Here is a 17185-nt window from a genome sequence, read left to right as displayed (position 1 = left end):
GAGCCTTCTTAACAGTGTACCATCGAGTTTATCCGTCATTTTTTTATCAGCCTGTATATATAGGACCTTTGCAATTTGATGTGCAAAAGTTCGCGCTGATTTAAAAACATTGAGATAAATTCATTATTATTACTTACACAAAGTTATCTATCGACCTTATTCAAACCAGTTATTTAATATCATTATTGTACTTATTCTTAACATATTCTCGTGGTTATGCAAGCAGTAGACTTTATAACAGTAGTCTTACAACACCTACAAACATCCCCAGTTCCTAAGTTCTGGAGATGAATTGTGTGTGTCCTATTGATAACGCAAACGATGTCCAAAATTACTATATCCCGCCAAGACGTATTCTTGACTAAAAAACGAATATTTCTGGGAGCTGTATACAAAACGTCGACATAACATTAGATTTGCCAGTCTAACAACCTTTATGACAAAAACATCCTTGCACAATAATTATTATAACTGTGCAATTAACGTCAGTAAATAAAATTTATACCTCTGTATAGCTTTACGACTTACAATACGAAATTGATAGCTGGCTAGTGTGTGCTTAATTAGCTTCGGATTCACACATAATTTGAAGCTTCTTTTTTTTCTTAGTTCTCTCTGAAATGCGAATATCGATTAAATACGAAATTAGTTAACTAAGATTAACAACATTTTGTTTGATTGTGGCTCAATAATAATTTTAGTCCTGTGTTTTGCGGAGACAAACTTTTTCAAATCAAAGAAATGTCTACATAAAGTTCTTTTTATGTGTAAACATAAACATTTGAAGTTAAGCTTGTTACTATTGCTAAGAAAACATTTTACATTGTCCATATTTGTGCGGTGTCCCCTTGGAATTTACCGGATTATACTTCAACAGCAACGAAACTTCTGTCGAAATAACCTTCGACCTACTTTTTTTTAATTTATCAATTATCTAACTTTTCACATTTGATCAAGTTATGAATGTTGTTAATTATTATTAGAGAAATATATTTCAAAATTTCTGGATAGAAGAGCCACCAGCGATTTTCAAAATCTGAAAATTTGTTTAGGGGAAAATTGGCCATCTCATGCGAGCCAAAGCACAATTGCCATGGCAGCAGATATTAATATATACATTAAATATTGAAAAGAAACAAATTTCGTCCCTATTATCCAAAAATTAAATCCGCAATCCGAAAAAATTAGCCCTCTATTATTACTGCCAAAATAACCAGCAGAGAATTAGCGGAGATTTACAAACAATTTGTTTAACAAACGAAGGATCTTCAGGCATCATATTGTTGATCCCTATTACTTTAGAGACCATTTGAACGGGAATTCGTATTTAAATTTTATTCACACTAATTAACCATTATGAATGAAAGGAAAATTATCACTCTGGACTTAGTGTGCCGAGCTCCACTCTCGCTACCCGAATTCAATGAAACTTAATAAATTAAGTCTACGTCGTGAATCGAATTCCCCCATCACATACGTACATTCGTAAATACATTTAAATATGGTCAAAAATACAAAATGTCGTTCGGTAGGCACGTCGCTTTGAGAGGTACATCCGAGTATCAACGTTCCAAAATTGGAGTCATAGAACACATAAAACAACACAATAACAGCATAAAATCCCCTTCCCCTCTTCGAATCCACAACAACATTTACTACACTGCTAATTTTTAACGAGAATCGATGCTTGAAATTAAATTGTGAATACTGCCAATTACTTTTTACTTCCCGAGCGTAAGCAAAGGAAGTATTGTAATCGAGTCCGTCGGCCGACTCTCTACTTTTACGTTTTCTCGATCTTTCATGACCCCTAGAAGACGAAGAAATAGATCTCCCATTTCCGTCTGTCTGTCCGTCTGTCCGTCCGTCTGTCCGTCCGTCTGTCCGTCTGTTGTCCCGGATTTTTATTAGACAGATAATCTCCGAAAGTACTCGACCGATTGTTGTGAAACTTTGTACTTATATTAAGAATATCATGTAGATGGTAAAACGCTAACCAAAATTTGTCTAATCATCCCCACCACTAATGCGATGACGTCACTTCAAAATTGTACATAGTAAATGGGTTTTCAATTGTATAAAATAACATAGTCCTACACATGTAGTTTACAACTCTGAATCGACTTTTCACCCGAAACGTTCAGATTTTTGGAAAAAAAATCAAAATTATAAAACAACATTTTGAAATTTAATTTTTAATCTGCTAACCAGAATGCTTTGAAATGTTGCAGATGTTTTAAGGCTATAAAGAGCATCATAAATCTTTAGTCAAAAAATATTTGCTTATCCCCTCCAAAAACTTGATGACGTCAGCTCAAAAGTTTGTGGAATAAATCATATCTAAAATGTACAAAATATGATGAGTCTGTACTTGTGATCTATCACTCCATTCAAATTTTTTGGATTTGCATATACAGGGTGACTCAAAAAAATTAATGAATGCGTAAATATATTTTATTGATTTAATCAGGAACTACAAAACCGAATGCTCTGAAATCTTGCAGATGTTTTAAGGTCATAAAGAGCATAATAAATGTTTAGTCAAAATATATTTGCTTATCCCCTCCAAAAACTTGATGACGTCAGCTCGAAAGTTTGCCGAATAAATCATATCTAAAATGTACAAAATATGATGAGCCTGTACTTGTCATTTATCACTCCATTCATATTTTTTGGATTTGCATATACAGAGTGACTCAAAAAAATTAATGAATGCGTAAATATATTTTATTGATTTAATCAGGAACTACAAAACGGAATGCTCTGACATCTTGCAGATGTTTTAAGGTTATAAAGAGCATAATAAATGTTTAGTCAAAATATATTTGCTTATCCCCTCCAAAAACTTGATGACGTCAGCTCGAAAATTTGCCGAATAAATCATATCTAAAATGTACAAAATATGATCAGTCTGTACTTGTGATCTATCACTCCATTCATATTTTTTGGATTTGCATATACAGGGTGATTCAAGAAAATAAATGAAAGCGTAAATTTATTTTACTGATTTACTCAGGAACTACAAAACCGAATGCTTCGAAATCTTGAAGAAATTTGAAAATTATCATAAGCATGGTAAATTTTTGATCAAAACGTATTTGGTCGTCCCCCCTAAAAAATTTATGATGTCACCACAAAATTTTGCTGAAAAAATCCTATCTAAAATGTACAAAATATGGTGAGTCTCTTCTTGTGATTTATCATTCCATTCAAATTTTTTCGATTTGCATATACAGGGTGACTCAAAAAAAGTAATGAATGCGTAAATTAATTTTATTGATTTAATCAGGAACTACAAAACCGAATGCTTTGAAATCTTGCAGATGTTTTAAGGTTATAAAGAGCATAATAAATTTTTAGTCAAAATATATTTGGTTATCTTCTACAAAAAACTGATGACGTCAGCTCAAAAGTTTGCCGAATAAATCGTATCTAAAATGTACAAAATATGATGAGTCTGTACTTGTGATTTATCATTCCATTCATATTTTTGGATTTGCATATGCAGGGTGACTCAAAAAAAATAATGAAGGCGTGAATTTATTTTATTTAATCGATTTAATCAGGAATTACAAAACCGAATGCTTTGAAATCTTGGGAATATTTTAAAGTTATTATAAGCATGGTAAACTTTTGTTCAAAATGTATTTGTTCATCCCTCCTAAAAAAAATGATGAGGTCACCCTTAAATTTTGCTGAATAAATCCTATCTAAAATGCAAAAAATATGATGAATTTGTACTTGTGATTTATCATTCCATTCATATTTTTTAGATTTTCTTAAGAGGTGGTTCAAAAAAATTAATGAAGTCAATTTATTTTATTGATTAAATTAAAGGCAACACTTATTATAAGTATTACACCCCAACCAACCCAATTTGGTAGACACAAAATTTGTTAAAGGAAAAACTCGGTTGAAACATAAGGGTAGCACGCTTATTTACATCGACTTTAACATTACAGACCTGCATTTGTTTTATGCGCTCACTTGGTTCCGCGAATGTGAAATAGACATGTTTATAATCAACCAATTGTGAATTTCACCGTCAAGAATTAAAATAAAACCCAATGTTTTATATAATAAGCGGAAGTCGAAGCAATAAAATCGATGGTCGTTTTGTTTACAGTTTCTCTGTTTGACTCTCACGTATGCTGTTCCGCTTGTCATCTTAAATTAAGAATGTTTATACATAAACGATTTTCAGTTGCCTTTCATATTACTAGACAGCGGATTTTTGTCGGGCTACGTCACGATTATAGGTGGGGACGCGCTGGATCGCCGGGACTCAGTAGCGGGTGATAGATAATCACTGAATTTAATCAGTACTAATTCCATAAATATAATTAACGATTTATTAATCAAACGACTAAGTAAATGAGAACGGGAATTAACAGCAGAGTGCAACGAAACAGCGTTATTCTAATCTCAAATAAACGAAGTGCAGTCCGCAACAGCAATGAATTCGCATCCCGTACGAGCCGTACCGAGTTTGGCCTTGCCTAGCCCGACAGAAATCCGCTCTCTAGATATTACACACCGGCGCCGTATACGTGAGTAAATTGTTTCGTTATTTTATTGATTATAAGTAATCAATATTCAAAACGACCCAATTCATTTTCCCGAAAATTTGGGAATACAATAATTTTATTCTTAGTATTACACTACATCTATCCCAACTGATATACGTGTCCTTGCAAAAATGTTGATGACGTCATCACATTTTTTTTTTAAATTCCCACTACAAAAATGTAATGAAAAAAAAAACACAATAGGCATGCAGTCGTCAAGTTTCCGACAGCGAGGGAAGTACTGTCTAAACTCTTTAGACCAATTTTTTAAAATGTCTAAGTGAGAATCTATCCAATTTAAATAATATTCAAGTTAAGAAAAACTATCCATTCCCTTGAACATTTTACAATTTAAAATAAATATTATTGATTTCACCTGAATAAAGTTGTTGATTTCTTCGGTGTCACACAAAATAAATAAAATTTATAATTTCGAAAGATTTCGTGGGATAAATTAACAATTTTCATGACTGTTAAACTGTATTAGAAATAGGAACGGTTAAAAATCCTAACATGAACGGTGAATTTACAAAAAATCAACAAATTTACAACATGGTCAGAAATTCAAAAAAATATATGAGCCAACTCCTGTTAAAAGAAATATTGTTGCAGAATTGTGTTATCGACTGTTTTTCAAAATTTGTGTGGGCTGTCCCAGTAAAATCAAAAGATTCTCAACAAATAACCACTGCAACGGAATTTTTTTATCTAAAATCGTATGGTTACCCAAAAATTTACAAACAGATCAAGGAAAAGAATTCTATAACGTAAAGTTTCAACATCTTATGAAAAAATACAAAATTAATCATTATAGCGTCTACAGTTTAAAAAAAGCCTCGATCGTTGAAAGAGTTAATCGCAAAATATTTAATGTGGAAAGAATAAATGGTTAGATTTATTGCCTATTGGGGGACAACGATATAATAATACTTATTATCGTACTATAAAAGTGAAACCTTCACAACTTAACAAAAGTAACGAAAAAGCTATTCTATAAGCTGTTAAAATGGTTAACAATCAACAAAAAGTTAAAATTGGTGATCACATAAGAATAAGTAAATTTCGCGGAGTCTTTGATAAGGGATGCACACCCAATTGGTCAAATGAAATTTTCATAGTAAGAAAGATTAATCTCACAAATCCTGCGACGTATTTTTTGAAAGATGAAAAAGGTGAAAATATTTTAGGCGATTCCTATGAAATGGAGCTACTAAAAGTAAAGCATCCGGGTGTGTATCTCGTAGAAAAGTTTTAAAAAAAGAAAGGTAACCAACTTTATGTAAAGTGGTTAGATTTTAACAACACCCAGAATATGATTACGATTTACGATGGAATTAACACAATACATGAAACTTTCAAACCTACAAAGCAATTAAAAGAATTGGACGACAAATTTTGATTGAATAAATCAAGGAACACGGGATGGAAGTCGTATACATGAAAAGAAGAAACAAAGAAAACTATCTCATGGAAACGCTAGGAAAAGACTGTCCCAAAATTGTGAATCTGGAAGCCATTGAAGACTGTGTGAAATTTCCAGGATGTGATAATCATATATCTAATAATAAAGAATGTTCCTGTTCATTAAATAATGCTAAAAATATTCACAAATGGCTGTAGTCTATGTTTCCTCAATAAATAACATAACGCAAAAAAAAACTGTCAGGTGTGGAATTCGAACCCACGCTCCCTTTCGAGAATCTTAGTTTAAATCTAACGCCTTAGTCCACTTGGCCAACTTTATTATTACTCGTGAATCAGTAATATTCTGCCACCAGACTATTGGGACATCATGTATGATCGTGGGGCTTCAGTAACGAATTCAGGCTCACTTCGAGGTTACATTATTTATGTTATTTATTAAATTGTGTTGATTAACAACAATCTGCAGAATCACGTAATAAAAGTGATATTCAGTTGATAGTGTTATTAAATCCTCTATTCTTTTACAAAATCATCTAGCAAATGGCGATTATATTTTTTTTTATTTGTGAAAGAATACGTTACCTACTGAAGCGCAATAACCGAAATTGTGCGTGTAACTTCTAATTACTTACGTCAACCAATCACCATCAGTAGACGACCAATAAGATCAATTATTTTTTTATCAACAAAAAGTGACGTTTTCTTACAAAATGAAATGGTGCATGGGTTTTAAGTGCAGCTTCGTTTTTTTTTTAACTTAACCAAATATTTTTGGTAGCCTGTTTAAAATTGTCAGCTGACTAATAAAATTGCTACCAGAATTTAAATTCTTCCGTTTATAAAGTTTCGACGTATGTAATTTTTCGTGTTCTGTAATTAGGATGGATGGAATTTGAACTTGTATTACCTTCGAATCATATCTGGCCAAAAATTAGAGAGTGGTGTCGTCTATAATCAAAGACAAACGCAAAGTATACCAAATAATCAACCAAATATATTTGGTGCCAAATAATACAGGGTAAGTAACTACGTGCGCATGCGCATTTTTTGTAAGATGGGTTGCTGTGCTGCAATTCTGTTTTAACCAATACTTTTTTACCCCTGTCACGAGATGAAATTGTGTAAATCGAACCAGTTTTATTTTCGTGTGTACAAATTAGCTGAATGTGCGCGCGCATTTTATCGCATACTGTTCAGTATGAAAATTAGTAGCATGTCAAACTGTTCTAAGAGTTTTTGCATGGCTTATATTGAACACTCTGCGCCATCTAACGGCACCCTAACAAAATAAATGAATTTACTCCATGTTTTATACAATTCCTAACTTACCTTGACAAAATCTTGATATTTCTTTTTTTTGTCAAAATTTTTAGTTGCTTGAAAATAATAGAGCTAGATTTTGCCTCCTCTGGAGTTTCCAGACGGTACTTGTTAAAATGTTCAATACACTCCCAACTCCATTTCGTGAAAATGAAATTCACGCTTGTGATCTGAATATATGTAACTAACATCATGCATCATTAACCTACATACGTGTTTTCTTTGTAGTTTTATTCAACCCGCCCGTTTTTCTCATTAAGCTGTAAGTTTGTATTAGTGTACAGTCGCAATCACTAAATCTTAGGCAGGTTTCTTCTGTCATTTTAAAAATTCTAAATGCAAATGCAGCTTTATAGTCATTGGGATTGATGCTTGAAAAAAAGTCAAATTAATTTTGGCACGTCATTTTATAAATTAACATAATTAATAATTAATAAAATAGGTTAGGAGTTTCTAGAGGATGGTTTAGAGCCGTGTACACGGCGTGCCACTAAATAAAAAAATTTCATGCGTCAGGGATCAGCGCGTCGTGCAGCATAACCTAAAAATAAATTAATGAGGAAATTGTGGTGTTTCTGGAGAAGTAAAGTACCAGACAAACATTCTGTTCAGTAACGTGTGACGGATTCATCTGCGCAAGACACGAAACTTCGTACGTAGTAGAAATTCCAGTTAAGAATAAAGACTGGTTTAAGAAATCATTCTCCAATTCAGTTCTACTCAATCAATCCACGCGACAACAACAATGTTCGCAACAAATCTTCGGTTGCGCGGTTTTCTAGTTCTAACCTTCCTCGCAACTGTCAAATGTGAATGCCGAAAATCCTACACAACCATTTGCGACAATTTTGATGATTTTAAAAGATACAAGGACATAGATACTATGAAGACCCTAATTATCGGCTCGGAGCATAAAGAAGTTAACCAAGTTCCAGTTAACTTGATGATCGATTTGGCGTACGACAAGTACCACAGGCTTTCAGCGTTGACCATCGTCCGTGCCATTAGCGAGTTAAAGTTGGCTCGTTCTGTGAGGTGCACTTATCGTGATACTCCGTTGAAGTACTTTACGTTGTACGGAAATAATTTGAAAGTGATTGAACAAAACAACTTCCCGGTGCTACCGCTGAAGGTACTCAGTTTAGTCAATAATAAACTTGAAGCCGTTCGGGCCTTGTCGTTCGATTCTCACCCCATCGAAGATATAGATTTGTCGGATAATTTCTTGGAAGTGATCGAACGGAGGGCCTTGCCTTTGACCAATGTAACTAAAATTATAACAGTGAAGAATAACAGACTGTCACACATCGAAGATCACAGCTTTCCCTTAGCTCTAGAATCTCTTAATTTAGACGGAAATAGATTAAGGTACATGCAGCCTGAAGTCCTTAGCAACCTGCTCGCGCTTAAAGAATTGGCCTTGAGCCACAACAACTTCAGAGAGATGCCACCAATAAAACACCTCACAGAATTAATCGTTTTCGATATTTCTTTCAACTTCATCACGAATGTCGAGGACGGTATTTTCAAAAATATGAATAAACTTAAGTTGATCGACTTGTCGAACAACAATATTGCTCAACCTGGTATCTTGAAATCACTTAACACCGTAAGAAGTCAGCCAATGCTCACAATTTCGTTAGCTTTGAATCGTCTGAAGGATCTAGACTTCGGGAATGTTTCTTTTCAAAGACAAACTTACATACTGTATGGAAATCCATGGGATTGTAATAAATGGAATCATATAAAAAGAAATCTACTCGGACATGAAAGTAAATGCGACTACGAAGGAACGCGTAGTGAAGATCGGCCTTACTGTGTAAGTTACTCTCAGGAATCGGGAGATTTTTTGTCAAGTTCGAGGGAACAAGAAATTAAAAAGTTTCAAGAGTTGATTGCAACAGGTGAAAGAAATTTCTGGTGCTTGTGGGAGACTAGACGGAATAAGTGGATATTTCCTATTAATTTTGGATGTGCCGGATAAGTTTAAAACTAACTGTGCTTGTTTAAGTCGAATTGAAACTGTACAAAATTATAACCATTTTGTCATTGTGGAATTCACGTGATGTAACAGGATACAGTTTGTAAAACAGTCTTAATTATTAAAAGTTGAAGTCTTATATTTTTGCGTACAGATTGTGACATTACAATTCCTATTTTTTATACTTTTCTATTGTAAGGAAAGGAAAGTGATTTTGGAAGTGTCAAAATTCATGTTGTCTCGACATTTTACAGCTTTGTCATACAAAAATGTCGGCCCCGTTTCCCGTCTCTCTGTTGGTGATTTTGTTAGATAGAAAGTCGTCTAAATCACTGCACTGATTATCATTATTATAGAATTTTTGATATATGTTAAAGCTCCTCCACTCGATCATTAGAAGATGCCAAAATAAGTTCATAAATTGCTAACCAAAATTCATCTCCACCAAAAAGTTTGATAACCTTGTTTCAAAATTTTATTACCTACGTCTATGATTTATTAGTATAATATATGTGTTGTTAACTACAAGAGACAAGAACTGTTTTTAAAATCTTTGTAAGACATCAACATTGATGCCTCCACGTCCAACGATGTTTCTCGTTTTGGTAATATAAATATTTTGTATTCAAATGGGTGAGATACATATAAAGTTGAAGTTCTAAGTAATTTTTCCTAAATTTAAAAAGTGATCGAAGTCTGTTTCGACAGAACTTCCCTCGCCCTTGAAGTAAATATAATCAGACAAACCCAGATGTTTAAAAAAGTTATAAAATTAGATTTTACGATTTTCGTTTTGAAATAACTTCTGTAAAATAAAAACCAGCGGCATAAATAACACCCCCGCAGCCCGTACACCGTACGGACAATGTAAAATATACTTAAAGCACTTAACTAACGGTATAAAATGTCCTTCATCACTGGGTAATAGCAATCTGAAGCTCAAGTGTGTATTTATGCTTATACATCGAAAGAATGTCTCGTAGCAATTAGTTTGATTTGAAAGAGATTGTCTTCTCACGACAGAGGGCTAAAATTATTAATTAAATCACAATCGAACAAAATGTTCTCAATATTATAATTCCTATTTTATCATTATAATACATATAAGACGTACGTATTTTTACATTTTCGAGAAAATTAATTTGACCAATTAAAAAGTTTGTTATGACGTCATAAACATAATACACAATGCGAGAGAAAAACAGAAAAAAAATCGAAAAGACAAGTTGGGTAATCGAACCCGGGACCTCTGATTCAAATTCCGCACTCTTGTCGACTAGACTAGGATCGAGATGTCTTACGCTAATGGTAAATTATTATTACACCGTGCATTATGTTTTTTCGAAAATTTGGGCGGTTAGGGAAAAACACAAAGTGGATTCTACACTACAAGTATATGAGGATATTGTTGTGTAACATTAAAATCATTTTAAAATACCATTCATTTAAATGACGTTATCAAATTGTTGGTGGGGATGATTAACCAAATTTTGGTTAGCATTATTTTTAACCATCTACATGATAGTTCTAATATCCATAAAGAATTTGACAACAATCGGTCCAGCAGTTTCGAAGATTACATGTCTAATTAAAATGAATACAGACCCCAGACAAACAGAACCGGGAGACTACTTTTTGCGTACTGTGAGGGTCATGAAGCGTCGAAAAAATATAAAAGTGACAATTCGTCCGATGGACCAGATTACCTTACGCTCGGGAAGTAAAAATTGATTTTAAGAATTTAGGCGGTACTATCGTCGCCCTCATGACGTGACTCAGTGCACCTCAAAGTTTATTCTGATACGGATTTTTTCGACTAAACATTTTTAGAAGAAGAAGAACTTTCTTAATAAACTTTTCAAAAAGCGTCATCAACTTTCCAGTGGTAATAAATCTATTAATTTTGATGCGTATACTACACTGTTAATTTCAGCACTGTATTCTCACAATTTTGACAAAATGAAATAAACTATTTTTGACTTAAAAAACAAGAATTATTTGATGCATTTATAATTTTTAACGTCCTGTATAAATAAATATTTGTAAAAATTGTAATTAAGGAATGAATAGTTTTGCATCTTTAAGCACATTTTGTATCAAATATTTATTTAATTCATTATTGCAATTACGTCATTATTTTATGAAGGGGGTAATGAATAAATTTACTTTTACTTAACAGAATTAGAAGGGATGAACCACGATTTGCGATTTACCATGTTTTAACTATGTCCTTAAAATCGTTTTGTAATTCCTAAGATAGATAGATACTAAAATTTTGGGTCCAATTCTGATTTTTTTCCAAAAGCATAGATACATAAAGTTAAATTAAGCAGATCTCGAAAAATAACTAATAGCCTATTGTTTTGCACGTTGTAAAATTACGTATTATATTGTGAGATGACTTCATCAAATTTTGATGGCAATAATCAGAGGTTTTTTTTTTAGTTTTTACTTCCCGAGCGTAAACAAATGAAGTATTGTAATCGAGTCCGTCGGCCGACTCTCTACTTTTACGTTTTCTCGACATTTTGTGACCCCTAGAGTACGAAGAAATAGATCTCCCGTTTCCGTCTATCTATCCGTCTGTCTGTCCGTCTGTCTGTCTGTCTGTCCGTCTGTCTGTCTGTCTGTCTGTCTGTCTGTCTGTCTGTCTGTCTGTCTGGCTGGCTGGCTGGCTGGCTGGCTGGCTGGCTGTCCGTCTGTCTGCCGTCCCGGATTTTTATTAGACAGATAATCTCCGAAAGTACTGAGTCGATTGTTGTCAAATTTTGTATTTATATTTATTAGGAATATCATGTAGTTGGTAAAACGCTAACCAAAATTTGTCTAATCATCTCCATCACTAATGTGATGACGACACTTCAGAATTGTACATAGTAAAATGGGTTTTAAAATGTATACATATAGTAACATAGTCCTACACATGTAGTTTATGACTCGGAATAGAATTTTTACCCGAAAAGTCCAGATTTTTGGAAAATCAATCAAAATTTTGTAACAACATTTTGCAATTTAACTAATTTGGAATCTGCAAAATCGAATGCTTTGAAATCTTGCAGATGGTTTACAGTTATGATAATAATGATATATTTTTAATCAATATCAAAAATTGATGAAGTTTGCCGAATAAATCCAAACTAAAATGTACAAAATATGATGAGCCTGGACTTGTGATTTATCATTTCATTCATATTTTTTGGATTTGTATATACAGGCTGACTCAAAAAAAATTAATGAATGCGCAAATTTATTTTATTATTTAATCAGGAACTACAAAATCGAATGCTATAAAATCTTAGACATGTTTTAAAGTTATCATAGGCATGATAAATTTTTAATCAAAATGTATTTGCTCATCCACCCTGAAAATTCGATAACGTCGCCCCAAAATTTTGCTGAACGTACAAAGTATGCTGAGTGTATACTTGTGATCTAACATTGCATTAATATTTTTTAGATTTGCTTATACGGGGTGTCTGGAAAAAAATAATAACTGAGTCAATTTATTTTATTGATTAAATCAAGAATTGCAAAACTGAATATGTACTTTGAAATCTTGATGTTGTGAAGTTATTGTAAGCACGTTAAGTTTTTTATCAAAATCTATCTGTTTATCAATCCCAAAATTTTGATTACGTCATCTCAAAATTTTGCCGAATAAATTTTTTCGAAAATGTGCAGAATATCATCAGACTATACTTGTAACTTATCATTGCATTCATATTTTTTAGATTTGCTTATACAGTGTGACAAAAAAAAAATGAGTCAGTCACTTTATTAAAGAAAGTGAAACCAGAAGCGAGGGAAGTTCTGTCGAAATAACTTTCGACCAATTTTTTTGCGTAGATTTTAATATCAACTACAAAATTTGCTTTTGAAAATTTTATATTTTTTACGATAACCCCTATGTATACCATTAGAAAGATGCCAACATTTTTAAAACACAAATGAGATATAGTAATCGAATGGCCTTTTTTACTTCCCGAGCGTAAGCAAAGGAAGTATTGTAATCGAGTCCGTCGGCCGACTCTCTACTTTTACGTTTTCTCGATCTTTCATGATACCAATTTTACTTTTATTAAATTATGTTTTTTGCGTAATCTACATCATAAAGGATTTTTTTATTATTTTTTTGGGACTCCCGAAATCTCCGTACATAATGTACTGAAGAGTTAAACCGCTATTTTCCAGACACCCTGTACAACACAAAGGCCGTTTTTTTTTGCAGTTTATTATCTTCATTTTAAAATTTCAGTGAAATTTTAATTACGTATTTTTAAAAGTCAATATCTCAATTATTTAATGTACTTTCGGAACGCGGTTTTCACCACCGTTTTCAGCTTACACAACTCTATAAATCGTATTCCAAAGATTGTCGATTTTTTTTTGTCGAAAATGTAATACTTTTGCTCCTATGGCGATATATAGTTATCCAGATCTTCTAAATTTATATGGCAGTAATGTTGTTTTTAACACTTAATAATAGTGTGGTGTAGAGAGGCATCAGGTGTTGCATTAACTCAATTGTGCATGCGTCAAAGGCCAACAGATCCGGCTTTCAGATGTATTTAAATATTCTTACCTCATACTGTTGTAAACAAATAAAAGTATTGATATTTTAGGTAAAAAAGTGAGCAACATTCAAATTTTAAATTTAAAATATTTTGTAATTTAAATTGAGAAAATTTCCGGACTCGCTCATTAGTAGTTCTAGCAAATAGTTTTCTTTAATATACAGGTTATACAGTATTTACATGAAACTCCGCGCCTGAAAAATTCAAAATGCAACCAACAGTACAATTTCATGGTAATCTTTGATATTTACCATCATTTCTCTTTTAAGTTAAACACAGTTAGCTGTTTGGTTTTGATAATTTGAAAATAACCCGCAATTGTTAGGTTAAAATAAAAAACAAACAAATTAAAAAAAAAGGTCGTCAGGCATCTTCTGTATTATGAATAATATTCTCTACTCAACTGTGAACCATATATTAGAATCATATCTTTTTGACGTTGAACACACTGTATCGTATCTGACACTACTTCAATGTTATTATAATACGAAACAGATAACTATGTTTTTTTTAAATGATACGAAATATCGAAAATGGTTTTCAAATTGATTTCTTAGGCGTGAAGCTTCTTGTGAGTAGATAACCCTGCATAGCTTGATAAACTGAAATTATTAATATCCATTGCTGACCCTGACCGAAAACTGGTTAGCAGTTGAAAGAAGACAACAAGCCACCGTCACATTCTTGTAAAGGAGCAACCGATATGTGTATGAAAATTTAGTTCTACTCGAGCTTCGGATACTGCAGTACGATGGTTAACAGAGTTTTTCTTGTGGGCTTTATATTCGCCACGTTTTTTGGTGTGATTTGGTGTGCATGCAGACAATCTTACGTGACAAAGTGCGACCATTTCGAAGACTTAAAAAAATACGAAGATATAGAGAACATGAGAACGTTAATTATAGGCTCGGAACATGGTGACGTAGAACCATCCCCTGTTAGTCTGATAGAAGACCTTGACTACTATTCTTTCTACAGATTGACAACGGTTATTATCGTTCGATCAATCAACCAGTTAAAGCCACAACGTTCATGGAAATGTGATTATCATGAATCTTCCCTGAAATATTTCACGTTGTATGCCAACAAGTTAAAAGTGATTGAGAAGGATCAATTACCTAGAATTGCACTAAAATTATTTAGTTTGGTTAACAACGGAATTGAATCAGTGAAACCTTACGCGTTCTATCATCAAATTGAAGAGATTGATTTATCTGAAAATTTATTAGAAGTAATAGAAAATGATTCTCTACCTAGCGAGAGTACGTCTGTGAGCATTAGAAACAATAAGTTGGCGCACATCGAAGCTGATGGTTTTCCTAAAGGCTTGAAGAATCTCAACTTGGCTGGAAATCAACTAAGATATATTCCACCTGAAGTTTTAAAAAATGTAAAGAACCTTACAGAATTGACTCTGAGCCACAACAAATTCAATTCTTTACCACCGATCAAGCATTTAGAACAGTTAGTAGTTTTCGATATATCTTTCAACTCGATCAGTACACTGGAACGCGGCACGTTTGAAAAAATGGATAATTTGAAACTAATCGATTTATCCGACAACAACATTCACCAAAGTGACGTTTTGCAGCTACTCAGCACTCCCGGAAAGCAACCATCGCTTACAGTTTCGTTAGCTCTGAATCGTCTCAGCAACTTAGAACTTGAGAATCTTTCCCTCCAAACTCAGACGTTTGTTTTGTATGGAAATCCTTGGAAGTGCAACGTGTGGCATGAAATTAAAAAGAACCTGTCTGTCCGTGAAAGTGATTGTTCTTTTGAACTACCTTCTAATGAAACTTTGCCTATTTGTGTTTCTTATGTCGTTGATGGTGACTACAGCTCTAGGGAGACTGAAATTGCAAAATTCGTTGCAGCATTTCGAGAGATTCTTAAAAATCGTCCAAGGAATTTCTACTGTCGTGACGACTTGAGTCGAAATAAATGGCTGTATCCTATTAAGCGTAATTGTTATGGATTTCACGGTTAAAAACGTGTTGTCATATGCTGTGTCAATGTAGAGATTAAATAAAATTCTAGGAAAATCGTGAGTATCTTATAATATAGATCATTTACCCCCAAAACATACTTTCCTTCTAATAGATAAGCTTCGGGACGTCTTCGGTTTAGGGACTTCTCCGAGACTTTATACATTCCAGGTCTATTTGACGAATTGTTAATTTCATGCTTTCTCCAATGAGTAGACACGCTTTATCTCCATATATAGACTCTTTCGATGTTTCTGACTTCGTTTGGCAGCCCTAAATAAAAAGGAAGGCATTCTTCATAAAAGTGATCTAAAGAGTTTAGACAGTACTTTCACTACCCTGTAGGGGGATCTGGTACATGTAAGGACCTTACATTTTTCCACAACAATTTTCGGAATTTCAGCAATTAGTCGTGTGAAAAAAATGAGGCTACGACAGCTGCGGAGTAAGTTTCCGTGGGAGTAAAATTTGATACAATATAAGAAAAAGGTTTATTCAGTTACTAGTGCATAAGCTAAATTAACAATGAAATTCTTTCACCCTGCTATACATTTTATTTCGCAACAACAATAAAAAAAATAAAAGTAACAACGAAATGATGACACGAAATTAAATGGTTTTCGAAGATAAAAAGGAGCTTTGCCAAGTGCAACCAGAAGGACAAAAAATAAGTCATAGTCTTATGTGCTCGGCGTGGGCGTTGTAGCGGCGGCTGCTGGGGCTTCTTTCTTCCGGCTTCAACACAAGAAAACACGTAGTGGGGCGTCAAATGGCCTGGGTCTTCGAACCAAGAGCGTCCTTGGAAGATTTTTTTACTATTAGCTTAGGTTTAATGTTAGTAATCTCGTCAAAAATTAGTATATCGCTTAAAGTATCTGGCATATTTCTACTATGAACTGTACCTGAAATTTCATCAAGATTTGGTTGAGAATTTTAAGGATTAGAATGTGTTGATGAAGAAAACGATTGAGAGTTCTGAGGGTTTCGTCTACATCCTCTCTGCATTTAAGTTATTAGAGTCAACATCGTGTTTTGAAAACTTTCTGATATCATGGTCAAAATTGCCAGGACTATTAATAACTGAATCTGATTCTACGGCGTTTAGTTGAATACACGATACAGCATCTGCGTTTGAATTTTGTTTTCTTCTTTTATACATGATGTGATATTGAATAATTAATTATATTCCTATAGTTTGAGCTTTCAATGCATTAGTTTAGAATTGGGGTCCTTTAAATTTAAGAAACAAACTAGTGGTCTATGGTCGGTATATATCTAAAATTTTCTACTGAAAAGGTACGGTCCGAAATATTTACAAGCCCATGCAAT

General features: G+C 33.3%; 2 protein-coding genes across 6 annotated transcripts in view; both read left to right on the top strand.

Annotated features, from left to right (window-relative positions):
• The window catches only part of LOC135137628 (uncharacterized), a 430031-nt gene that overhangs the window by 348576 nt on the left and 64270 nt on the right, over nucleotides 1-17185 (top strand). The window lies entirely within an intron of this gene.
• Nucleotides 14521-15914, top strand: LOC135137633 (protein phosphatase 1 regulatory subunit 7-like). The gene has a single exon (XM_064067340.1). It carries the CDS (start codon nucleotides 14620-14622, stop codon nucleotides 15856-15858), a length of 1239 nt encoding a protein of 412 aa, XP_063923410.1. The 5' UTR covers nucleotides 14521-14619; the 3' UTR covers nucleotides 15859-15914.

Source organism: Zophobas morio, unplaced genomic scaffold, assembly GCF_036711695.1.
Source record: "Zophobas morio isolate AGI-343-1 ecotype UQ-CSIRO unplaced genomic scaffold, CSIRO_AGI_Zmor_V1 ptg000029l, whole genome shotgun sequence".
Classification (NCBI taxonomy): Eukaryota; Metazoa; Arthropoda; class Insecta; order Coleoptera; family Tenebrionidae; genus Zophobas; species Zophobas morio.
Note: the sequence above shows the minus strand (reverse complement) of the source record. Positions and strands in the feature narration are given on the sequence as shown.